The sequence below is a fragment of the Aquila chrysaetos genome, chromosome 17 (assembly GCF_900496995.4).
Source record: "Aquila chrysaetos chrysaetos chromosome 17, bAquChr1.4, whole genome shotgun sequence".
Lineage (NCBI taxonomy): Eukaryota > Metazoa > Chordata > Aves > Accipitriformes > Accipitridae > Aquila > Aquila chrysaetos.
The window spans coordinates 24,677,917-24,703,664 of record NC_044020.1 but is presented as its reverse complement, the minus strand read 5'-3'; the positions used below and the strand labels follow the sequence as shown (position 1 = coordinate 24,703,664).

Sequence of the window (25,748 nt, the reverse complement as noted above, 5' to 3'; positions counted from 1 at the left end):
CTCCCTTTCCCAGGCTCAACCCCTCTCTTCCATTCCCAGCTCCTCTACCTCACTCCCTCACACATGCCCTGAGAGACACAGGGGGACCAGTCCATAACGCTTTGCCTCTGCCCGCCCTTCCTCCTCCTCCTCACACTGTTCCCCTGCCCTAGCGCGGGCCCTTCCACGGGCTGCAGTCCTTCAGGAAAAACCTGCTCCAGTGTGGGCTCTCCAGGGGCTGCAGGGGAATCTCTGCTCTGGAACCTGGAGCACGTCCTCCCCCTCCTCCGGCTCCTCTCACCTCGGTGCTCGCAGGGCTGTTTCCCACACTTCTTTTCCCCCTCTCACCTCACAGGCTATGCTGCGGTTTTGGCCTTTCCGAAATGCGTTTTCCCCAAGGCACCCCAGCCGGGGCCGAGGGGCTCAGCCGTGCCCTGCGGTGGGTGGGCTGGAGCCGGCTGGAACCGGCCGTGTCTCCTCACAGAGGCCCCTGCGGCTCCCGCTGCCAAAACCTGGGCACCTACACCCAATGCAAGGATATATAATAGGGAATGCAGAATATAGAAAATAAATATAAGTACATGTGTAAATATAGATATGAAGCAGTACACTAATAGGCATAATATGTTACTTATTTACTCACAGATGCATTTTACACATACCTATACAGACACGCTATAGACTATGTATCTGTGTATATGTCCACAGAAGTCAGGGAGCAGTGAGAGACACTCCATTAAAGCCAGGCACCAAGGGTGACAACAGCACAGGCAAGGCCATCCCCTAACTCACCAGGACGCAGATTTGCAATACCTAAGGAGGGCCGAGGTGGTGAGAGCAATCGGCTCCGTGAGCCTTTTTCAGTGGTTTGTCATACACGGCGAGGCAGGGAGGCAGGCCAGCGTCCATTCAAGAAGCCCAGGCAAGAACAGCAAGGGACAGGACTTTAACGTAGGTCCAAGGTCTGTCCAAGGGACAAAACTGGAGACAAAGCTACCTATAACATAGATTCAGGTTTAGCGCTTGCAAAGAACTACTTGTGTACAGAAACACCCAGAATACGTTTGCCTCAGACGGAGGGTAGACTGAGCCAATATTCTTTACGCAGCACATTCAAACCATGACTAGAACCAGGGGAAAAAAGGAGAATGCTAATATCTATGGGCACACAAGGGCCCTTCAGCTTTCCTTTTCCTCTTGTAGGAATGCTTCAGATTTTTAGACTGCCTCAGGATCCCCAGGAACACTGAACAGAGGCTAATGAACACTGAAAACAATTCTCATTCACATAACTGGTATGCTTGGTCTGGTCATTCACACACTGCAAGTCAACTGCATGTACGTGCTAACACAGGCAAAGAGATGGTTGTTTCTCAGCTGCCACGCAGACAACAGCTGACTTTGTTCAAGCCTAGAATTGGATGTGAAGATATAAAAAAATCCCGCTTCCATTCATATGGCTCTAGAAAGGCTCTGTCACTGTTAGCCACAAGTAGAAATTTGTGAAGGTTTGGGCCACCATTAATAACTGAATTTCTTAAGTAGTAGTTAGAGCTTGACATGTACAACTCTCTCTGAATCAAGTTTGCATTTCTTCAGTATTTACCTATCCTGATCCACGCTATTAAGACTGACCTTTAACATGGGTTATCCAAGTTTCTAATCAACTGACTGGTTTTGGGGGTTTTTTTAGCAGCACCCATGGACAGTGGGGTATTTCTAGTTCCTTTTGAGCTGAAGGCAGGGGACAGTATCTGATAGCTGGTTATGTCACTGCTCCATTTCATACCTACCGTTGTGTGTTCTTGGGCTTAAGTGATATAATCCTATTAATATGGAAGTATGCAAATAAGTTTTTGAAAAATTTCTTTCCTTGTGCACTTCAAGAGGCTCTAAAAGGCTTATCTGTAATGTAATTACAATTCAGGTATGAGTATAACTGTAATTCATATTAAAAGATAGAAGACCTATAGAATACAAATACGGAATTCCTAAAATAGTAGCAAACATAAGTGTACTATCATCAAGTGTTTGTAACTGCAAAGCTGGAGGAATATTAATTGCAATCTAGGATTTATTTATTCGAACCCCAGTCAGAGAGGCACAATGCAAATTTGAAATACTATGGTAAAGCTATGCTGGTGGAAGTCACTGGACTTGTCCTAGTGGAGATTACTGGACCACCTAGTGGAGATTACTGAAAAAACTTTCAAGACAATACCACCTACACCAGCACTGTGGTGGAACCATCCATGTTCAGGGTTTTCATATAGCATAAACGAAATATAATTGTGATAATACAGCTCAATATCTGAACCAATTATTAGCTCTTATGGATCACTTTATGATTTAATCTGGTGCAATGCTCTGCTAATTGGGCTATACTACTTCTTAGTCCCAAACTAGTCCCTGTGTACAGTATCTAACACTTCCATGCATAGGTACACTAGCTCAGCTGCCATTAACTCAGAATTTTCAGTGCTGCACTCTACTGTATGGTGTTGAAACTCCCTCTTTCATCTCTATAAATGCCAGGATTTTTCGCTTACTCTTCTCTAGAGTCTCAGCAGAACACATTAGGAAAGCCATACAATTAACATAGTATGTTTTGTAAACTCAGAAGAAAAAGTGACTTGGAAATTATCAGACTAGGAGCTTTAGTATCTAAAGTCAAAGGGAAAGCATGATGCAAGAGATGCTGAAGCAAACAAACTTCTTACCAGAAAGGTTAGGCTAAAAAAAAAAAAAAAAAAAAAAGGCATAAAATCCCCCTTTTTTATGTGGTTGTTTCTTGAAACCAACATAGTGTTCAAATTCAGCATATGACCCTTTTTAATAAAATTGGAGAACCAGTCATTACATGAAGTGAAAGTATACACTTTTTCAGACTAAAGAATATGAATGAGGCTTTTGTTCAACAATATCAAGCAGCTAAGTTAGCACATTTATATTTAATGTTTCAGTGTTTCCCAAGGCATTCGAGCACGGCCAGCAGGTTGAGGGAAGGGAGCCCTCTCCTCTGCTCAGCACTAGTGAAGCTGTGCCAGGAGGACTGGGACCTAGTTTGGGCTCCCCAGTGCCTACAGGCGGGGACACCAGGGAGCGACTCTGGGAGGTGGAAGATGTGGATCTGAAACTCCTCAGTCTCAGAAGGGTGTTAAGCCCAAGTACATGCTTTAGGTCCTAAGCAGAAGCAGCAGGAGCTGGTCATTAGCACCAAGTAGAAAGACTGGGACAAACACGGGAATGATTTTAGGCTAAGAGGTGGCTTCAGATTGTAAAACCTGTTCTTGCCTAGGCATACAGTTCAGGGCTGTTAATTCTGTCCCAAGGGTCTGACATCTTGATCTATTGGTAGAATTAATAAATAAATAAAAATTATTCTGCACTGATTTCCAAAGGGGAATTTGAAACCGTTCAGTATTTTTTCTGAAAACTGCTCAAAGGAGACTAAGACACCTAAAGAAGCAAGCTTTTTGAAGTTCCTACCTAACCCCTCAAAGGGCAACAATCTTCTAGATGCCTTCAGTAAACCTCTCCTGTTGCCTAGCCGCTATCTGGTTCTCTTGAACTCTGCTCCTGAGTGTGCCCTGCACCCTGCATTGGCCTTGCCTTAGCTGAGAGCCAGCTGGTAAAGGCCTAAGATTCAGCAGCGCTGTGTAAAAAACAAGCCAAACCTGTGCTGCCAGGAGTAAAGGAGAGAAGGAGCCAATGGGGAAACTTATATCATGCTTAATGAAAATTAAAATCTGGTTTCTCTGAGTCTGTTATATTGAGGAAGCTGTTTTACCACTTTTGATGGTGTTAACAGGAGAAAAATTGTGTTCGTGGTGGGCATCTTAATGATTTCTAGTTCTTCATTAATGGCAAATACCCAGGGCTGAAATGTCTTTAGAAAAAATAAGGCTGAAAGGAAAAATAGATCCAGATAATACAGCTTAGACAAGGTTAGCTGTGCTTTTAGCACAAGACAGATCTTAGCCACGTTCTCATGATTTACCAGTTACACAGCCCATCACCCAATCCTGCTACTTCTTTCACTTCAACGTACACAAGTTGCCGAGCATATTAATCAGCAGTTTTACTTCCAGCCTCAAATGTTTATCTCTTTGAAAATGGCAGTATGTTATAGGGGGTACAGAGATCTGTCCAAGTCATAATAAAACTGATATATTTCTTTAATGAGCCGCTACACTGACCAAGGATGAGCCAGCCAGCAGAGGGGGCAAAAATCCCACTTTCTTCCCATAGGCAGTATTACTGGAGAGTGACACTCCCCCCAAAAAAACAGAAAACCAGAGCAAAGTGTTGAGAAGAGACACTGACACACAAGCCAGCCTTTGTCAAAGGGAAAAGTTGATAAGGAGTTTACAGCATAAGCGTATTGCCAGCATCCAACACTAGAAGAGTGTAGTGAATATGCAAATCTTTAGCCCTTCCTTAACACAGTAGCAGTGCTTTCCATGTAAAGAAAATGCAGATATAAAAGGTGATCAGGGTTATAAGATTCTCCTTTTCTTCTTACATTTAATATGAGAGGAGTACATTAGTACACAGAAGCCCTCACAGGCACTGAGTACCCCACTCTGTTGGATTCTGTGCTCCATCAGGCAGTTTCTTTGTCCAGACAGCTTTTATTTCCAATTAGCAGTCCCAGTGATGGGTAAATGGAGAAAGACACAAAGAGGTGAACAGACTTGTCCATACACCATGCAATAGTGTCAAATGCATACAGAAGTTGGACCTCTTGTAGCTCAGACCATCCTCCAGTCAATAGTCACGGGAACACAGGAACTTTGCTGGTCCCTAAAATAACCTCATAAAACAACTCAAGCATAAATTTACCAAGCACTTCTTGAACCTATTCAGTCTGTTGGTTCTCATCTTTTTTATGAGACTGGTGTTCCACTCCTACCATTGTTACAGATCTTATTTCTAGGCAAAATGCATGTATAAAGGTATGGGAAGCTTCCTCTGAGTACAGCCCCTCAATTTCTTCCAGATCCCTGCCATTTCAGTTACCTCCTTTCAAAATCCCTTTATCTTCTTTTACTGCCCTCCCTAGTAATAAATAAAAAGCTAGAGGTAATTCACATTCTAAGTACTGTCTATCAAGGTACCGAGGATGACAGTGCACTTTACACCTTTTCTCCTTTTCCATTCTAAGTTAAGCAAAGAGAAGAACTGGATATTCTTACATACCCTGCAGATATTATCACTACATCTTCAGCCACATCTCCTATTAGGCCTCAAAAAAAGAAGTTTACAAAAAAATGAGAAAAAGGTGACGCAAAGTGGCAAGATGTATGTGCATAAGGATGTATAAGGGAGGACAATTGGTGCCATTTATTTACTAATAACTGTCCAAAGGCTATTAATACAACTTGCAAGTTTTGTAACTTCCAGCTAATTGTTGCTTCCCTCCTGTGTTTATGTGTTGAGACTCTCTCTTTTTCCATTTCCAAAAGACATATTAAAACCATTCAAAGGACTCTTTAAATATACTTGATTCATGGCAGTATATATTCTGGCCAGTGAGTGTCACTCCTTCCCAGAGAATAACAAAGGCATCATTTTGCTAGCACAGGATAGGCTGGATATTCTACGGATAAAGTAGTATGTCCTCATACAAAACGCATTTATTTGAAATGTAGAATCGTTGCTGATCACTTTTGGTCATAAAAGATCAAGATGCTTTTTGCAGGAGGGGAAGGCTTAGCTTCAGAGCACCTGGATATATTCCAGTTTCAATAATGTCCTTTCCCAAATCCAAATTGTAATGTAAAATCCTCCTGGTAATGTCAAGCAGAAAGTTTTTCTCTTTGTACACTACACTATTAACAACTTCAAGCACTGAAGTGCCCGCATCTAGTGACCATGTTTGTGACTTCCGTCAACTGCATGACACAACAGAATGATCCCTACAAAGCATATGAAAGTTAAAGGTATCGGTGAAGACACTTGAGACTGGCACTCAGGGAAAGGCAGGCAAGGATGGTATCAGCTCTAAGCAGTACTAGACTACCATACTGTGTTATTCCAAGACAGCTCAAAGTAGGGATAGATGGGCTTGAGACTCTTGACTTTGATCCCCCAAAATGAGAAATTATTACAGCCTGTTTATTGGACCCTGGAAGAGTAACAAGCCTGGCACAGAAACATTAGATAATGTCAGAAAGCCTGGTAGTCAGCCTGAATGCCAGAAAGCACAAGGACACGTCAGCAACTAACATCACGATGGGGAAATGAGTGGTTTCTTTGTCCAAGTGATAAAAAGCCATGCTAAGCAGAGGCAAAAGCAACAGAACCATAAGCATGAAGGCAGCTCACGTGAGGCGAGGACAGATTAAGCCTCAGTGAGGACAAAGTCAAAGATAACTGCAGACTAATGCGTGAGTAAGGGCTTTAAGTTCCTCACAATTACCAATAGCAAGAACAGCAACAAAAAACCCCAAACAGAAAGCAAGCTCAGTTCAAATGCAGTTCAGCTAGTCAACCAGTAAGCCATGAACTGATAGTAAAGATGTTGTTCCAGCAACCTCTAATCACAGCAAAGCTCTGGCACAGAAACAATAGGTTTAGAAAACAAGACTGTACAATAATTTGTATGGAATTGAATGGAGGCACGTGCTGCAGGTATTGGCCTGTTGCACAGCTCAGCAGCAAACTGCAGTGGCAGCTTTCATGCAAGTAGTTTGTCACCGGAGAAAGCTGTGCTTTATAAAAAAAAAAAAAACTTTTCTTATTGAGCCCAGCTTGGCTGAAAGATACAGCCATCAAGTGTCCTCAGTTGTAAATCCTAGACCATTCTCAGTCATTTTTCTCTTTTATGTGATGGGAAGACCATATTTATCTTTCAGATAGGCAATTTATGTGGGGAGAAAAAAAAGTGTTAGTAGACATTAAAACTGCTAATAATTACCCAGACAATTGTCAAGGCCCTGTGGCTACTGATCTCAGCCTGTCCCAGTCCCCACTCCTAAAAATTAAGATTACAGGATAAATTATTAAATTTAATATTGCCAATAGTAACATATTTTGACATCTTGAAATTTTTATTGAAACTAAAAAATCACAAACATTTAACAACACTTGGAGGGTTCTTTATCTATCTTCTTATTTTTGAGGTTTTAGAGCTAAAACAGTGAGAGTTAAATATATATATATATAATTAAATTTAAATACCTGTACTGTTAATATAATATTGATTCTAGGAATCAGTACACTAAGAAAGACGTAAAACAGATTCAGATTTTTATCTTGAATATCAAGATAAAATAAAGGTAAGAATCCCAAAATAGAACCATTGAAAGTGTTATTAGTTGTAAACATTTTGGATGATGAACACAAACGCACTTAAATAAACCAAAATAAAGTTAAGCTTCTTACTAGCAAAGGCAAAGGCATCTTGAGAAGCAGATGGCGTTTATTGCTTTCTGTATCCAAAGGTCAATTTTTGTGGTCATGAGAGCTCATACTCAAATTAAATGCTGTGTATTTTTACGTAGCATAAAAGACAAAAGAGAGAATTACCTGTTGACTTCCTGATGTGTTAAAAAAAAAAATAATTAAAATGTCTTTTGCCTGTATGTGGCAATGACTATTTCAGAAGGTGTGAAATGTGCTGATTCCATGACAGCAGAATTTGCTCCTGACTTCAGCTCTGCTCTATAACCTCCCACTTGAAAATTTAACCCTAAAAATAATACACTACCTGTTGCCATGGTCCATCTGAATCTACAGAGAACCCAAGGCAATGGAAAGGATGTGTCAGGGCTCTGAGGGTACCAACAGGCTCTAATTGCCCTGAGACCCATGATCCATGAAGCTCAACCCAGTACTTTAGGTCTTCCCGCTAATGCCTCATCACCCGCTTTCCACCAGCAACCCACTCCTGGCCTGCAGGCATGGTACAAGGGCAGCAAGAATACCATGAGAAGCAGATTTTGATTACTAGATTACTTTGTGGAAAGCTTCGGTACCTCATCAACTGGCAGGGCTACGGACCAGATTGACGTTCCTGGGAAGTGGTGGACAACATGCACAAAGCTAAAACAGGAGCTTTTTACCAGTCCCCCTCCAAAACCAGACCTTTGCAAAGTGCAGGGACACACCTTGACAAGAAGAGGGTTGCTCTTAGGGCTCTGAGTGCGTCGACAGGCTGTATTTGCTCTGGTCAGGCTTTTGGTACACTCAGTGCCCTGGCAACATGTGTGATTACTTCCCAAATTCACCTCAGGCCACGTCTACGCAAATGTTACTGGAGCTGACACAGATACACCTGAGCTAGCTTTGCACTGGCTAGCCTGGGAATTGCTGATGGCAGAGTGTCTCAGCACAGGTTAGCTGCCTAAAATGCTAGGTGTGCTTTCTGGTCTGCTGTGGTAGCAGTACCTGATCTAGCTAGTTTAAAGTGAGTGCATGTATGCTGGCATGTCCTGGAGCAACACGTCCTCAGGGAGCAGCTCAGGAAACCTGCAGTCCAATAGCTGTGCAATCTTGTCAGATGTTAAACAAAGCAGGATTTCTGCTCTCAGCTTTCTCTTTACACCACATCTCCTGCTGCTACCTGCCTGCAGCTGCATCCTGCTCCCTACCTTCCCTATCACCACCTGACCAGCACATTTCTTGCACTCTCTATTCCCCGTGCTGTCCCACAGAACCACACAGAGGAGCCAGACCTACACGCCAGGTTGCAGGGAAAGCTGGCAGAACAGAGCAACAGTGAAGGCTAAGGGACCCCACAAGACCATGTATTGATGCAGAGAACATTTCATACATTTCATTCTTTCCATGAATAACATGAAGAAAAAAAATTGTTCAGCAGGCCTATACAGCATTAGTTATTACACAGAAGATCCAGAACACAGAAACAAATATTTTTTCTAGTGTGTATAGCCTCAGTAAAAAGCTCTGTCTTTCCAGTACTATCTATCAGCTGAAAGCAGTGAGCAAACCAAGTCTCTCAGGTCTACTGCTCAGGCATGCACTTAACGTGATAATTTTCTGCTGGCTTCCTCCAGACTCTGTGACAGTCTTATACCATCCAGTTTTGAGTCCCAGAAGACAGGTTCCTCTGAGTGCAGGAGGTGCCTTGAACCAAGGCCTTCCCAATACCAACAGCTCCTTTTTGATGACAAATCCCCCAAATGCTTCTCCCACTAGCGACGCTTCACATTTCAAACACATCTGTTCTTCCTTTTTCCAAGTAATCCGAAACAGAGGACCTAGACCTGAGATGCTCTGATCATCTTGCTGTACAGCCTGTGGGCTGCTGCAGTCTGTCATCTCCGTGAGGACAGAAAAGCCTGCTGAAGTGAGTGGGAATGGCAAGTACCTAATTACTACTCCTCACAACCAACGTGAAAGTAGATCTTCCCATCCTTTACTTGAAGTGGTTAGAGATTGAACTTGAAAGAGATAAGGGATAGTTTCTGGTACTATCAGCCAGAGTCAGATAGACTGAAGATGGCAAAAGTAACAGGAGCATTTTAAGGTAGATACAAAAACATACACAAAACCCCAAACGGTACTATTCCAGGCAGTGAACTTACAGTATATAATTTCCCTTTCACTTAACACAGGTAGCAGTTCATGGACACAACCTCAGTGTGAAGAAGCTGGGACTGCTCTCCCCTCTCACTGGATATGTGTGTCCTGGAGCGGGAGGCAGGAAAGGGCTGGAGCTGAGACCCTTGAGGTGCCATTCAGGGCCCATGATTTACATAGCAGCCCCAGAGACAGGTTTTAGCCATTGCTGGCGATGCCCCTGCCATAGCAGTGGAGCTGCTTATACTCTCAGTGCACACCACAGGCTCTTGGAAGGAGACACGGGGTTGAGCTGGGTGAGCAAGCGGTATCTGTGTTCTTACAAAAGTGCTGGAGACAGGTAGCGGAAACAAAGGCGAAGTCCTCCCTGCCCCCAAGTAAATGCACTCCCATAGAAACACACAATCCTTTTGCATCTTTTTCTTTAATGCAGTGGAACAGCATTTCCTTCTCTGATATCTTTAAACCAGCAGTCAGCGCATATTGCCTTCATATTTTTTTAAGGTTACTATCTCTGTCATTGAGCCATGCGTCAGAACGCAGGTTAGTTTTGACAAGTCTAACCTTAAAGATAAATGGCTTGCTTAATTGCCAACTGATCTGCAGAATCCAACATGCTACAGCTCTGTTGCCTCTTAGGCAATCAGGAAACTTCCTTGTGGATTGCTCCTAACAGCTTCTGGGATGCTAAACATAGCTCTAACCAATGACCTTTTTAAACACACTGGATTAAAAAAAAGCCCTTGGGTGAGCGCCCAATTCCCTATAAAGAGCAGAACAATAGTTGAAAATGCGGTACCACACACAAACCCTTAGCAAGACTCACCACTAAATACCACTGGTTTGTCTTTACGTGTCACTTCATGTTTTGGTTTGAGAAACAAGCTGTTCCTCAAAATGCAATGGCAAAGTCTACCAGTGTTAACCTGTCAACAAGTAACGACCAGATCCTGGGTCTCACTAAATATTTCTGATTAGATTTCTGGGATACTTCCAGGTAGGGTAAGTGGATGGCTGTGAGTTTAAAATTGTTGGCTTGGGGTGAAAGTATTTAAAGCTTGTCATGTGGCAATTTCCCTTTCCCCACCAGCTGCCAGTTTGGCTTTCTCATGTTCCCTGTTATCCATACTCTCTCCGGCAAAGGGCAGTTCTCTGTGCTGCAAGGGGGTGAAAACAGGTTGTGATTGTTTACTTGCTTGGAAGTAGTTATTTACATCAACAGAGAACACTCTGTTGGCGACTGTTCAGTTCCTAAAGGGAAGGAGCTGATAAGGAGGAGACATAAATTATTACCAACTAGGAGAGTTGGTCTACTCTTTCCTATCCTAAAAGAACTGAGGTGCTGCTTTCTGGTTTTTTGCAGTCCTCTTTGAGTCTTTCTGTGATTCCCAAGGATGTCAAGCCATAGTTTGAGCTATTACTTCAGCAAATACTGTCTTCCCTTTCTATCATATAGCTGCTAAAAAGAGAGAAGTATTTCCTCTCAAAATACCAGGCTTTCTTTTCCTTCAGTTTTTTACTTTTCTGAAGACAGAAACTTACGCCCAATCACCTATTTGCAGACTTTTCCTCGCTCTCTCTTTAAAAAAGAAAAAAATTTAAAAAAAAAGGTTTACTTGTCAAAGGAAAGAAAGAGGATTATCTGAGAATTTCTCATTTGGTTTTGGATTCTCACTTAATGCAGTTCACACCAACAGAAGATGGAAGTGCCATGCTTTCCCAAGAGAGGTCTTGCTAACGTACACTAAATTTTAGCATTTCTTGATTTCTCCTAAATTCCTTAAGCCTCACGCATACAAAAAAATGCAACTGATTTTTCATCAATGTTTTTAAAACATCATCCTTAAATCTGTTTCATGCATTAACAAATTTAAATAGGCAGTACTGGTGAATTGGACAGTTGATCAGCCAGGGTTAAAGGTTACAGATGAATGCCTCTTTGTGTCCCGATCTTCTTAAACATTGCTTCATTTTGGAAAGTAGCTGGTGCAACTGTAAACATGTTTCTGTTGTCCTTGTAGCCAGGGACAAACTCGGTTTAATACATTAATTGGCCGTGAGCATGCTCTACTGAAGCCTACAAACACTCAGAACTAGTAGGTTAACTACAACACTGAGAACAAAATGATATCAAGTACTTTATCAAGGGTGAACTCTTTCAAGGTCGTGCTATAACAATCTCATTTTCCATGGAAGACAGGCCTAATGAAAGCTCTTAAAGGAGAAGTATTAATCATTCCTCCTTTCAAGTTTTGCATCAAATAATAATGCCATTTCTAGCAAAGACTATCTGTGCATGTAGGGGTTTTTTGTTTATCTACTGCAGATAAGTGTACTTGAAGTGTTGATATACGAGATGCTTGTGGGAATGTTATCTCTTGAACAACAAAAAAGGGATGGGTGAGGAGGGGACAAACTTTTAAACTGGTAGACAGAGATAGACTCCTTGGCAACCAAAACTAAAATAGTAGCTTTGTGGCCTTTTGGGCTTGCCAAACTTAATTGACTCTGCAAAGTTGTGTTTAGAGAAGAAAACATTTTTAGAAAAATGTGAGCTCTATAGTGAAAGAAAATCGACAAAAATTATTCTAGAAAAGCTACTGAAACCTATGCTCTGTAGTATTTAGATGCCTCGATCATGGGTCACTGATGTTTTTAACACAACCAGACATGTCTTTCCCCTGCTGTGCTCCTTCCTCAAAACTGAGCTGCTGTGACTTACTTCACTATATGAAAGCCCTTCAGCTAGATAATCTCAAATGGCTTATATATGTCTCCAGTTTAAATTATATCCAAAACCTATTTTTTTAATTTCTTAGATAAATTTTTTTATCCTATCTACTGTTTGCTCCAGCAAGATGTGAAGCCAAAATATTCTGTTCTACTAATACACTAGGACAGAAGAAATCCAGTTGCTTCAGCTGCAGTTAAATTACAAGAAAAAGACTGGATTGAGGCTAGTACACCCAAGTAAATCTATGTGAAACTACATCCATTGGAGCTTCAGCTTTTTTCTTGATGATAGACTACAGAGTTGTCTAGTGGAGACCGATAGCTTTAAGACAGACTGTTGTTATGGAGAATAAATGAGTTTAGCCAATAGAAAGTTCTCTGAGGGTCTCCGGAGGCATGGGCTGCTTTTTATTTTAAGTGGTTATTTTGTGGCAAGAAAATTAAGGAGACCATTTCCATTTTTTCATGCTAAAAAAGTGCAAGATATTCTCATTCCTGAGCACGTGCATGAAAGACTTCACTTTCTTCTAAATGGGACTATACTGTCGAATAGCCATGTGCTTCTAGAAAACATTCCTGCTAGTCTGAATAAAACCTCATTCCTCGTGCTTACATATTTTTGTTATCCAAAGGAGGTTCTGACTAAGTCATAAAGGGAAGGTTGTCCATGTGCCTTTGTAGGCAAGCTTTGATGTCCTTCAGTTCTCTCACAGATCTATTTCCAGGCTCCTGAGGCTTGATGTTTTGTCGAAATGTCTTGCGCTTATACATATGTGATCATACACAAATTAGAGTTGGTTGGAAATTTTGGTAAAGGAACAATTTTTTTGCTGAAAATACCAATATGTTAAAATTAGAAAGTAGTCTGGGAATGTGTTGGATTCAGCAGAACTGGAGAAGGAGACCAGACAGGTTTTAATGGAAGCTTGCCTAGCTTTGGACTCTACTAACAGGCAGCCTGCCTGGCAGGGAGTTTGGGCATATGTGACTTTGTTTTGCCTCAGAATAAAATATTTCCAGGGATTTGAAGCCCTCAACTGAAGGAAAATTCCACCTATAACATGGGTATACTGAGCATATCTGTTTTCAGTTTTTTTCTTCAGCTCATTCTACGTTGCATCCAGAAATGCCTGATAGCACCATTGCATGTAACATGAAGTTATCCAGCTAGCTCCAATCAGAAGTAACTAGCTAGTATTTCTATAACACCTGGAAAATTTAAAAAGTAATTTACAAATACACACTACTATTCTGTATTTTTCTTGAGACCTTTCACTTGCATATGTATAAATTATCACAAACCAGTTTGAATCAATAGCTAATACCAATGCTGTTCAGATCACAGCGTGAGCCACACATCATACAAAAATATCTCCCACTTCAAACCAACTTTCCGAATCAACTGCCCAAAGATATGTTATTTTTAAAACATCCACAGCTCCTATTAGTAATAAGCACTTCACAATTTCAAAGCATTTAACAGCCTAATATACTTGCTGCTCTTTAAAGAGCGCTAGGATTTGGATTTTGCCTTTTCTCTGAGTTTAGCTGGCTGTACTCCAGAACTGACAAATTACATTCATGCATCCATTACAATCACCGGAAGCACTGATCTTACAGAAACCTTTTTTTCAGTGCCCTCCCATTCCTAGGATTTAAGGTCCCCGATTCAACTGAGTGCCTGTATCTTCCACTAACGTCTGTGCTGCTATGTTGTTCTTTTTTGCTCTTATCTACATATGTCTTGTTATCAGAATGTCTACTAGATGTCCTCTCTTTCCCTGGGCACAGGAATCCAGCTTCCATTTTGATTCTAGGTCACTAAGACTTTCTAGAAGACATCTAATTCGTTCTTTAAACACTGACAGAAACAGTTCATCATCATGACTTCATGATCAGTGTTCATGATTCTGATACATTTATCATCGACCTTGACTGTGAGATGAAAAAATCAGTAGGTTTCAGCAGGTGATCTATGACACATGTCCACAGGGACAGGAATTCATTACCACTATTTACAAGATAACACCAACCTCTTTGCAGTACTCACATTAATTAATGTTTCTTAGGTTCAGTATCAAAAAAGGGAAATAATAAATGCATGTAATGATGCTGTGAAAATACATCCAGTCATAAGTTAATGCCAGCTTGATTATCATGAAGACATCTGAAACACTTTTCTTCTTGAATTTGATACCACGTGGAGTCCACAAGTTAGTGAGCAATTGTAATGTTAACATTAAGGAATATCTTTCTATTTTGCTGGTTTCTGTAAGAACAGAGGCTTTTTCCACAAAAGCATAACCAAATTCCAGCAATAGCACCATATCAATGCCACACTACAGTATTTGTTTTCACTATAGAAACAAATGGTTTCACTATAGAAACAACATTAGCCTGTGGGGACATTAATGCATATTCATTGCACAGTCTATTACAAAATTGAGCTTTTAGAATAAGATGGATTGAATTTCTTACATAAATGATGGAAAAAGTCATCAATAATTTCAAAAAATGAAAATAAAACTTACGTAGCCTGTGGCTTTGTGCCCTGTGGTTAGGTTATTCTGTGCCTAAAGCGAAGTACACTCAAATCAAAGATCTTCCTTAGGAACTTTTGTAACATCTCTCTCATGAAAAGACTCTTTGGTGCCAAACAATCTAATTGAGCTCAGAGTGAAGTGTTTTCATCTTTGTGGTTATTAATTTATCTCTCCTCTATCCAAATGCTTATTTTAACGAAATGTGAAGAAACCTAATATCTCTGAAATGTCTCATCCTCTGTCAATATTAGCTGAAACTTGCCAACTGGCTCAAAAGTTTTTGGTAAGGCACTTTCAGACAGACGCGCTCAGACAGTGTGGTTGCATAAACCTCATTTCCTTAGGAAAAGAGGCTAAAAATTAGTAACTGTCCCCATGTATTTTTAGAACAGCCAAATCTTGGAACTTTACAGAATCCTAAAGACAATTCTGTTTAATATAAGTGCACCTCCATTAGCAACTTAAGCCATTCCACCATATCATCTAGTTTAACATGCAACTCTAAGCAGTAAAAGGAACGTTCCACTTCAATAAAATTAATAGTTATTGAGTTTCTTCCCTTTAATATTGCTCATCTTTTGGTACTTGAAGTTTATCATCATAGACAAGACAGCAGCTTAGTACCTCTCTGCAGCTAGTATATAGATGAAAAGTAGCTACTGTACTTCTAACCTGGAAAACTTGTCAGTTCAATTTCTGTGTAAAATGTCCAAATAAGTAACTGTTATGCTGGCAATAAACACCCTGAACATAATAATAATAATAATAATCATCATCCCTAACTTACTTACCCATATGAAAGCACATCATGTCCAGACCTAAGCTGTGACATCAAGGTCAAACCCAGAATCTCTAAAGCAGTCATATGCTTATAATTACTCTGAACTTCAGTTGTTGCTCATGTTGGTCATATTACAATCACATCACTGGAAAAAGCAAAATATCTGCTTGCATTCTAGAGATAATTGTGGAAAGGACAGAAATTGGAGTTTGACAGCCCCTTTGAGATAAACAGTTATAAATAATGGGCTATAGACTCCAGTTACAGATAAAAACAGAAGCGAGAGAACACTATGCTAACTTACTTGCTACATTTATTTAGTTTCACTAACTAAGAGCTGCTACACTCAAAGAACCAAAAGAGATGCAAGCAAGTGCCCCAGTCATTAAAAGGAACCACTAGACCCTTATATTTTTATCTTTTAATGTTCTTTACATCAGCAGCAGTTGTATGCCAAATAAAAATGGAGTATCAACCAGAATGGTGGCTCTTAACTTCTTCAATTGCATTAACAGAACACGACTACAGCATTTTTTACATGAAGTTGAGGGAAGTAAAAAAAAAGTAAAGAAAGCAAAGTTTGAAGAGAAACAGTAATAAGAGAAAATTGCAATTTTTAATTTCTCCCAATAATCTGAACTCTCTTTTTGTATTACTGATGGTGACACAGACTTTGGTACACAGAATCTTTTCTAAAGGAAAAAGCCCTCAGTTGGCCAGCGCCCATTTTACAAACATATTCTTGATCTTCTGTACTTTCCCTCCCAAAGTTTGAAGTTAGCAACATTATTGATATTGTTCATATTTTTGTAAGGATCATGCATTTTTTATTTACTCAACAGTAATTCCTTAGATGAGTTCTTTTCAACAAGCTGCCAAGAACACATATGTGAGTGTGCATGCGTGCCTCTCTGTGAAGCAGCTGTGGAAGTCAGTCACAAGGAGGAGAGGGATAACAAAGTAAACTTAGGGCATATTTTCATATGAAACTGAGCAGACACCGCCATTCTCTGGTGGCAAAAAGGAGAGCTCTCCCTCATCCCATTCCAGTCCTGGCCAACTGGTTAGTACTGGTTCCAGCACCATCAGACCATTTGCTGACATGCTGTAACTCCTTAAGGTATCCAGATCTACTCATTTTCTTGCTGGGCTAGATTTCTGCCATTACAGTGAGTTGATTTAGCTTAGGAGGGCTACAGTGAGTGCCAGAAGCAGCACACATTATGCGGGAGATGTGTGGCCAGGAGAGAAGGGAAGGTGAGAGAGGAAACCTTACCCTTTTGGTATTGGTAAACTATTATGCCAGCTCTTGTGAAACCATACTCTAGGGAGGACATTCTCCTTATCTTTCCCATGCAGTCAACAGAGATAGACAGCATCCCCTAGGAATGATTCAGAGCAATAGCCATTATTCTCTCTGAGTCACCGTTTGGAGGAGTTGTTTCCCCATAAATCATAAGGGAGCCTGGAGAGCAGACTTTGTTGCTAGGCAAACTCTGCATCTGTGAAATGTTTTGCAGTCAAACCAGGTGGTCTGCAGTACTTGCCAGATGATTTGCAGTGTTACTTTGCAATTATTCTGTACAATTTTATATGAAATTTAACAGGTGATTATGATCCACTAGGTGCACTAAGAGAACAATTGTGGAGAGTACTTCAAGATGCTGAATGTGTATTACTAACCTGACACAAAACCATCCACTTTTTCCTGCTGGGCTAGGTTTCTGCTGGCATAATAAGTTGAACTGGCTATCCAAGGATATCCAAGGACAACTAGAGCTGGCAGGAGCAATGGCTAAGGTGGAAGAGGAGAGCAGAACTGGAGGTGGTTTGTTAGCAATGGGCTATTAGATCAGCTCACCGCATCCCATGGGAAGTTACAGGATATAAAGACTGGTCTAACTTTTAAATGAGAGCAAGGTCTAACACTGATTTAACAAGTGGCCAAACCAGCACAAAGTAAACTGGAGCAGCTGCAAGTTCTCACTTAAAATTTCACAGTGTTACACGACAAGAAAGTGGCAGGCCTGAGAACACAATCTAAGAGTCCCTCTCATGGGCCTCCCTCTTGCCTTAGACTTGCCTCCCTTTTCAACCAGCCTGTGGTTTCTCTACTGACTGCCAGCAAGCCTTCCAGCTGTGCTAACTCCAGCGGTGATGCTGACATCCGTTCGCTAAGAACTGGACTGAGACCAACAGCTCCTTTTGTATCTCCCCACAGTCATTACTTCTTCTTCTTCACTATTGACTTGGAAGAGATTCAAACCAGTTGCCTATGGGTGAAAGGTTCCTCCTCCCATCATGAATTCCACGCTCCCTCTTTCCCCTAGCTTCCAGCTGTCATCTCCTGCCCCTTCTTCCTCCCAGTGGCTCTCAGAGCTTCTTGACCATTTTCAGCTGTCCCACAGTTCCAGCCTATATCCAGCCTTCTGGACTCCAAAAGCTGCTAATCCTTTTTTCTTTGTCCTTCCTGCTTAAGTCTGCTTCTCTTTGTTCTTGAGCTAGCCTGCTCTTGTATTTCTTTTCCTCCAGTTTCAGCATCACTGGCACCAGTCCCAATTTCTGTGACAATCCAATCTAGCCTTCTGTTTCTCGGTCCCAGGTTCTCCTCTGTTCCTGTTTCACCAGACTCAGTGTAGCCATTTGTTCTGCTTCCTAACTTGTTAGTCCAAGTGCTACCCACCCAGGTTCCCTCTAAGTTTCTGGCTTTTAACTGAAGAATTCAGCTACCCAGTCAATAACAGCTGAAAAGACCAAAATCAGAAGTCACTGGAAGTTCCAGAGAAATGGAGAAGATGATAGGACAAGGCGGTTGGACTGCAGTGAGTAAAAACAACAGGGCATATCTAAGGGGAAAAGGTACTATGGATCCACCTTGCTTGCTGAGATACAAGACCAGTTAGCGTCAGTGCAAACCTGCGCAAACTCCGTTGTTTTCTTCCCGGAACCTGAGCCGGTGCAGCTGTGCAGCACAGGGCTGCACTGTGATGTAGACATAGCCTGAGGCTGACACAGGGTGGCCTCTATCACTCACAGGACAAAATAACATATGACAGCAAGCAGTCACCATTTCTCCCTGAACACAAGTGAAACCACACTTTTCTATTACCGGCCACCACTGCAGTGTGCGAGCACATGTGGGTGTACATATAGTGATCCTCTTCTTTCAATAGGCTTGAGTCACACATTCCCCACTTACATTCTAGCACTTTGAGCACCTACACTGGATTCTGGTTTTGGTTTATGATCATTGCTACCTGGTGTCAACAATCTTATTATCAGGAAAACTGTCTGACTTCACCCTTCATCACTCAGTTCACATGTGTGTGAACACAATATTTTAGCCAAATGAACACAATATTCTAGACTACAATTGAGCCATTTCAGTTGTAATTAAATGTATATGTTTCAGAAACATACACTCATTGCATAAATAAGTCTCCACTTAGAATTAAACTATTTAAACGTGTGCATTTGCCAACTTCATTACCATACATAACTCATCACCAATACGTATTGTACTTTTCATTCAAAAGATGAAATATGAGAGTTATACCCTAATATCTTGACATTTGGGTGTGATTTAAGCAAGTGCATAGCTGAGTTTAGAAATCAAATTCAAGTGCACACCCTTCTTTTTCTGGACTGAGGACCATATGGCAAACAGCTGGACTCTAACGTATATTGATATCCAATACCTTAAGGCTCTTACATAGCCACAAGAATTGGCTGGTTAGGATCCATGTATTGCTATTGCATGCCACAGCTGTTTTCAAGCCCTCACCTCTTTCTAACTTGTCAGTGAGATCCTCCACTCTGTTCCTGGGGATTGCAGGAGTTAAGTATTTCACAGCACTTCCAGTGAAGCTGAAAATTACCTAAGTGAGAAGGTTTTCAGGACTGGGAGAGGGAATTCTCAAGCAAACACACTCACCCCTCCAAACATTTTGTTTTGAAACCATAATTTTAGTCTAGAATATACTCCACTAAAATAACACAAATTCCAGATTTAACTAGATAAAAATAGTTCCCTTTTCTAACACACATTATGAAGTTCCTTAAGAAGCAGGAGTTTACTCCCTTAAAAGAAACTTGAAGTAGCAGGGACACTACAAATGTTATAGGAGATGAGATTATCTTGGTAATTTCAGAATGCAAGAGGAAGGTCACCTCCTAGAGCACTTGCTGTTCCCTCGCCTTGCCTGTTTCTGGAAAGTTAGGTTCCGTCTGGCAGAACTGGCTCCAGATCAGAACAGACTCCAATCCGTCTTGGACAGAAACTTCCCGCAAGTCTGTACATGAGTTATGTGGTCTTTGTGGCATATGAAGGACAAAAGGACAATGAAGGGACACTGCACATCCAGCTCCTCCAGGCTACACAAATATCAGCTACAAACTTGGAAGATTGGATTTGTTATGAAAAGAGTCATCATCATCATCAGATCAACTCTACATAAATTACCTCAAAACCACAGATATAATATGGGAAACTTTTTTTAAAATAAATTAAAGGTTGTTCTCATTATAAAATTAATTGTATTTTAGATTAGCATTTTATTGCTTTAACAATGTTTAACTTTATGATATTTAATGTTGTAGAGTATGTTCTTTCCAAAACAGAAAGTTGTTATATAAATGAACACACCACGTAGTTATTGGGATAATTATTAGAACAAATATACTTAAGAAAAAATGCTGGCCAAAAACTATGTTTAAAAAGATTCCTTTCAAGCAATCTCAAAGAAAAAGTTTTTAAAAGAGGTCAATTTACATAACTTTCATTTAAGTTAGGAACCCTTGTACTGTTAAAAAAGACTAAGAGTTTTCTGTTAGTAATACCAATATTTTCTCCAATTTTCTGGTGGAGGGGGTGGGGTAGTGTAGAGATTTTAATTTTTTTATTTTAGTTTAATGCCTACTGCAGGATAGAAATACATATTAACGGTCAACCTTAGTCTGAGATAAAAGCAACACAGATGATGAAACAAATGCATTTTAGCAAGATTAATAAGTCCTAACCTCAAATAGTCTTAAATCATGACTATTCACATACTTAAATCTACACAAATTACATCTCTTCAAGCCTTAGGAATTATTATATACTATAAGCATAGTCCTTGAAAGAGGTCCTATCCTTTCACTTGGCAAAATTCCATTAATCCAAAAATCCTTTTAAAAAAATCCATATATGATTTTGAGGGGTGGAAGGAAGCAAGTATTAGTAAGACCATCTACTTTATGCCAGATAGAAGCATTATGGTTCATTCTTATAATTACCATATATTTCTCTGGGCAGTTCCTGACCGCAGTAACTGATAATGGTTTTTCCAAAATGCAGTCAGGCCATAGAAAAGTTCATCTAAGACAAACAGAATAATTTCAACAATCTGCATTTCTTTAGGACCTATGCTAATTTTATAATAAAAGCAAGGACTTTTGGCTCAGTTTGCATTCACTATAGCCAGTAAAACTTCCTCTTGCCTCAGTGGAGTGCAATTGGACCCTTTCTACAGCTAAGATGACAAATTATCATTCTGTTAAGCAGCATTCAAAACAGTAATTGAGGTCCTGCTAAACATGACAGATACCATAAGCAGCTCAAAGAAAACAGCTGTATTAATATATTAACCACTGTTTTACAAGGGTAAACGGAAGCCTTAATTTCCTCCTTGCTTGTACTACATACATGGTATAATGAAAAACTTTTTGCTAAATTTGTACTCATTATTTGTTCATGACTGTAAATTAACTCCAATTAGTAACGTTATGGTTATATGTTTGTCCAACAAATTACTTGTTTTGGCACTTCAGCTTAAGCAAAACGGACTTATAAAAATGTGACATATCTGATCACAGCTGAACCTTCCACATCTGATGCTAAAACCAGCAGTCTCTGAAGCTAGAACAACGTAAAGCAGCTAAAGCAGCAACAAAAACTTCCATGAGCGTATAGGACTTCCCCTCAGAAATACCAAATATACAGTGTACATCTTTGAAGACAAATATCACGTGAATAATTAAAAGCCCTCCTCTGGAAATGTTAAAGGATATAACAGCTGATCCTTTGAGAAACTGGCTTTTCCGTTGCTTTCAGTAGGATTACTCACGCAACAGGTTTTCAGCTCGGGAGCACAAGTACTACGATTTCTGGCTGATTAAGTGGACAGTGTCAGATTTTTCTTACACCAAAGATTATGTGAAAATGTAGGTACTTACACAGTAAAGTGATAGATAAAACACTTCCATCCACTGGGCCTCTCCAGGAAGTTGTAGACGTCTCCCTGCGTACTAGTTTTAGTTAAATAACGGCTATGGAAACACTTTGTTCTACAGGCCCTGCGGACTGCACTTTCTGTCAAGGCTGCTGCCTTTGTGCCTTCCTCAGGGCTGCGGGGAATCCTGGATCCATTATTCACCGAGGTTTCTGGATCTGGTGCCACGGCAGAATACTGCCTATTGCTTAAGTTCCCCCTGACTTCCAGCAACACTGCAGATTTCCTATTTCCATTCAGACTGCTAAGCTGGGAAGCAGAGCCTTGAACCTGTCCACAGCGGTTATGCATGGGGTACCCAACAGTTTCTCCACTATCACAGGACATTCTGTAACAACGCACAGGTATGACTAACCCTGATCAATTTTTAAAATCGTGAAGAAGGTATTGTATGTCCTCCCCGCCCAGGGTGTTCTCCAGCAGCTGATAAGATGACTTTCTGCTGTTATCACAGAGCTTTTCCGTGACACAAGTGTGAGCTGTCAGGCTGCCACCTGCTGTCACTCACAGCCTCTGAAATTAAATCAGAAAAATGTATTAGACAATGACACATGCTAGACAGCAGAAGTAACAGGAGTCTGGGAAAGGAAAGAGTTTAAGACTTCTGGAGGAAGACAGAATATTAAGTTTTAAAGTTACATTTGTTAAGAAGGAAGCTTAAAACTATTTAAATAGTGCAACACCAGTACAGCAGCAGAGTTGTCTTGAGAGCTGATCCTATGTTATTGTTTTCAGCTGAGCAGTTCCTAAAGTGTCCTGATTAGAGGTGGAACTGTGAAAATTTCCTGGAATTTACAAACTTGCTGTTGCCCAAAACACACCTGATTGAGGTTTTGAACTTCAACACCTACATCTCAAGAGATCTTATCTGAAGTGTCAGTGACAGAAAGATTTTAAGGCTTGAATATTATTTCAGTCACTTCATGGGATCTGATTTTGCAGTCCATGGTATTCAGGAACAATTTTTCTCAAGTGTAAAAAGGAGGATGCCATTAATGATAACTGTCACTGGGAGGTTAATATTGTTACAAGCGAAAAGATGAAAGACTCCTGGCCTGACTCATTTTCCTTCAAGCCATTTAATGTTTGCTGCTAACTTTTCTACTCTCAAGCAAGTACCCAGAGAAAATAGAAGAGAGAATAAGACTTTTATAGATCAATATATTTTTCATAGGGCAGACTTAAATTGATACTAGCAGCAATATTAAACATTTTCTGAGACTGAGAGCAGCTGTCTTTCTGAAGTGTCATTTTTTTGTACTGCCTCATTTCTTACAGTCATGAAAAGCTTCCTTATTTAAAATGCTTAGCTAAAATGAAAATATGAAAATATTATGAATATAGGAGAATATTAAGAGTATCATGAGAGGTGACTTCAACTTCAAAGCACTGCTGACGTTAATGCCAAAATTATGTTTGTAATGTCATATTTTAATGTATTGTGTTATCCGCAATATAATGTCTACATGCCTAGAAGTTGCAGCTGACTGCTCCTCTGCCAGAAGAAAATCACACACACATTTTGAGTTACTTTAGCCTCAGCAAAATAGAGTAATTTAGAAAGAGAGAATTTCAGCCTTCATCCCTCTTTTCAAATGAAGCTTATTTTTTGTTGTTGCTTAAAGATCCTCATGTGCAGGGAATGAACTCCCATTGTAGTACATCCGAACAGAGCCCGCTAAGTTCTTCCACAAAATATTTACACGGAGTAGTGGACTTGTTACATTGCACTCATTTCTTAACACTGGCCATGGTAAGGTGGACTGATGCATTTCTACATTAGTCCTATAGCAGGTAGAGAAATACTTCCTTTCCCTCATCAGTTCTCTTAACAATGAAAAGCTGGAGGGACCAAACATTAAAGTTAAAACACAAAGCCCTTCACCCAAGTCAATCTACAACAAGAACATAAGAAACACCCCGCTGTATCATTCATTTTAGGCTACCTAGACGAGTGCATGTAGCAAAGGCTGGCTACCCAGCAGCTGCAAACAAAGCTACCTGAAACACGCTGGCTAGCCTGCTTAATCAAAACAGGGGATCCCACACAGTCAGACATAAAGCACAGAAAAACCTGAAACCAGCTGGCAAATAGTACCTACTTTCTCTTGTCGTATGTCCTTCTACTCCTCCTCTTTGCTGCTCCCTCAGCTCCACACAACAGTCTCCCTGGATAGGTGCAGGCAGAGGAGCTGCTGCCTGACTCTGCCCCCAGTTTATCAAGTCCCACCCTGAGTAAGGCAGGGTCCCTCCCTTTTATCCACCTTATATGGCTGCCCTTGCAAAAGGCAGAAAAAGAACTGGGGAACAGTTTTGACGATTTCAGAGAGGAGTTAATTCTGCTTCTTCCTGTTGTCAAAACAAGCAATCACAAGCAACAGCTTAATTTTGCTGAGGATCATCCTCCCTTCCCTCCCAGTCCTTTTCTTATCTGCATGCACTTAATTGCAATGGGTTAAAAGTGGCATTTCCTTTCTGCACATCTAAAAAACTGAATTAGGTGTTGCTTGTAGCTAGCTGGAGGCTCTGCAGCAGGCTTTCATATTGAGTAAGTCTAAACAGGCAGCTTCAGTTGTTTGTTTTTTTCCATTAAGGTTTTGGCAAAACCAAAAGCATCACTTCATTATGTTACATTAAGTAATGGAAAATCAGAGTTCTCTATTGTTGTTGCCTTTCTGAACTATGGCTTATTTTTGTTACTAATTTGGAGGAAGAGAATCCCAAACATAACCATTCCAGCACCAAACTCCTCATTTTATTGTTGAACTTTCTCATCAGGGAGGAGACAGTGAATACTGCTATTTCTCTCTTTTTCTCCCTTTTGTAATAGAAATCAGACTGTTGTCCAAAACACCAGCATTCTAACCATAATTTCCTTCCCACTTTTCCACAGCCATGTGGCCGGGAATGAAACAGAGGTAACCACTTCACTTTTTCTTTTGGCAGTAGGGGAATGTTGCCGTTATACATGGTCTTCAACTTTTATCATACTTGTTCATGGGGCTAAGACCTCTCATTCCTTGGGAAGATTATCCCAGAAAGTTACTTTCTTAGTTTCCCAGTTATATTTCCATACAACTGAAAAAAAAATGTTCTTGGTTCCTTTCTTTTTCTGATAAACATAGTCTGATCAGTCTTATGTTTTTACTTCTCTAAAAATCACGCCCTCCAGAACATTGTCCTTCGATGTTGTGTGACTCAGTTCACACTGTACACAGAATCGAATACAGTAGTCCAGATAGTACTGTAGGTGAGCTGTTGAGAAGGACTAATACCTCACTGGAGCCACAGAAAACCTTCTCCAGGTTTTTGCTCATGCTTCTTCCTTGAAATGCTTTCTGCACCAATTAATACTTTTATACTCTCTGCTGTATTAACTTTTCCAGACAGTAGTTTCCTAAACGTAAAAATAGCTGTCTCTTCTCACCTCTGACCTCTCCTGAATATAATCATTCAAGCTCTAATTAACTAGCCAAAGTATGTAGGAAAAAAAGCATTTTAAAAAACCCAAACAAACAAACAATAATTATCTTGCATATTTTAAGGTTTAAGCTTACTGCAAACACAGAAACTCAACAGGAGCAGGTCTGAAACCACTGCAGAAATAGAACACAGAGCATCTGACTCCTATTTCTTGATCAAGGAAAAGAGATGATTTTTGTTAGACTGAACTGTCGAAGACATAAACTCATTCCTTCACACTGCCCCACTCCCCCCCCCCCCCCCCCCCCCCCCCCGTCATGTAGTATATCACATCTTTGGGTCAAACTCTCAAAAGACAATTAGTCACCTACCTAATTTATGACTTATGTGAAATGAAAATGCATGATTTCAGGAATGTCCAGCTGTTGAAGTTTTCACTGGTAAAATTATATATGCTGTATTGGGTTT

At 40.5% G+C, this 25,748-nt stretch overlaps 1 protein-coding gene across 1 annotated transcript in view; it reads right to left on the bottom strand.

Moving 5' to 3' along the window:
• LOC115352798 (potassium voltage-gated channel subfamily KQT member 1-like) overlaps positions 1 to 22,184 on the bottom strand; it is a 506,833-nt gene extending 484,649 nt beyond the window's left edge. The window contains exon 1 of the mRNA XM_030041436.1: positions 21,802 to 22,184. Within this exon, the coding sequence (XP_029897296.1) occupies positions 21,802 to 22,184 (383 nt within the window). The remainder of the gene's footprint in view (positions 1 to 21,801) is intronic.
• Positions 22,185 to 25,748: the final 3,564 nt, after the last annotated feature.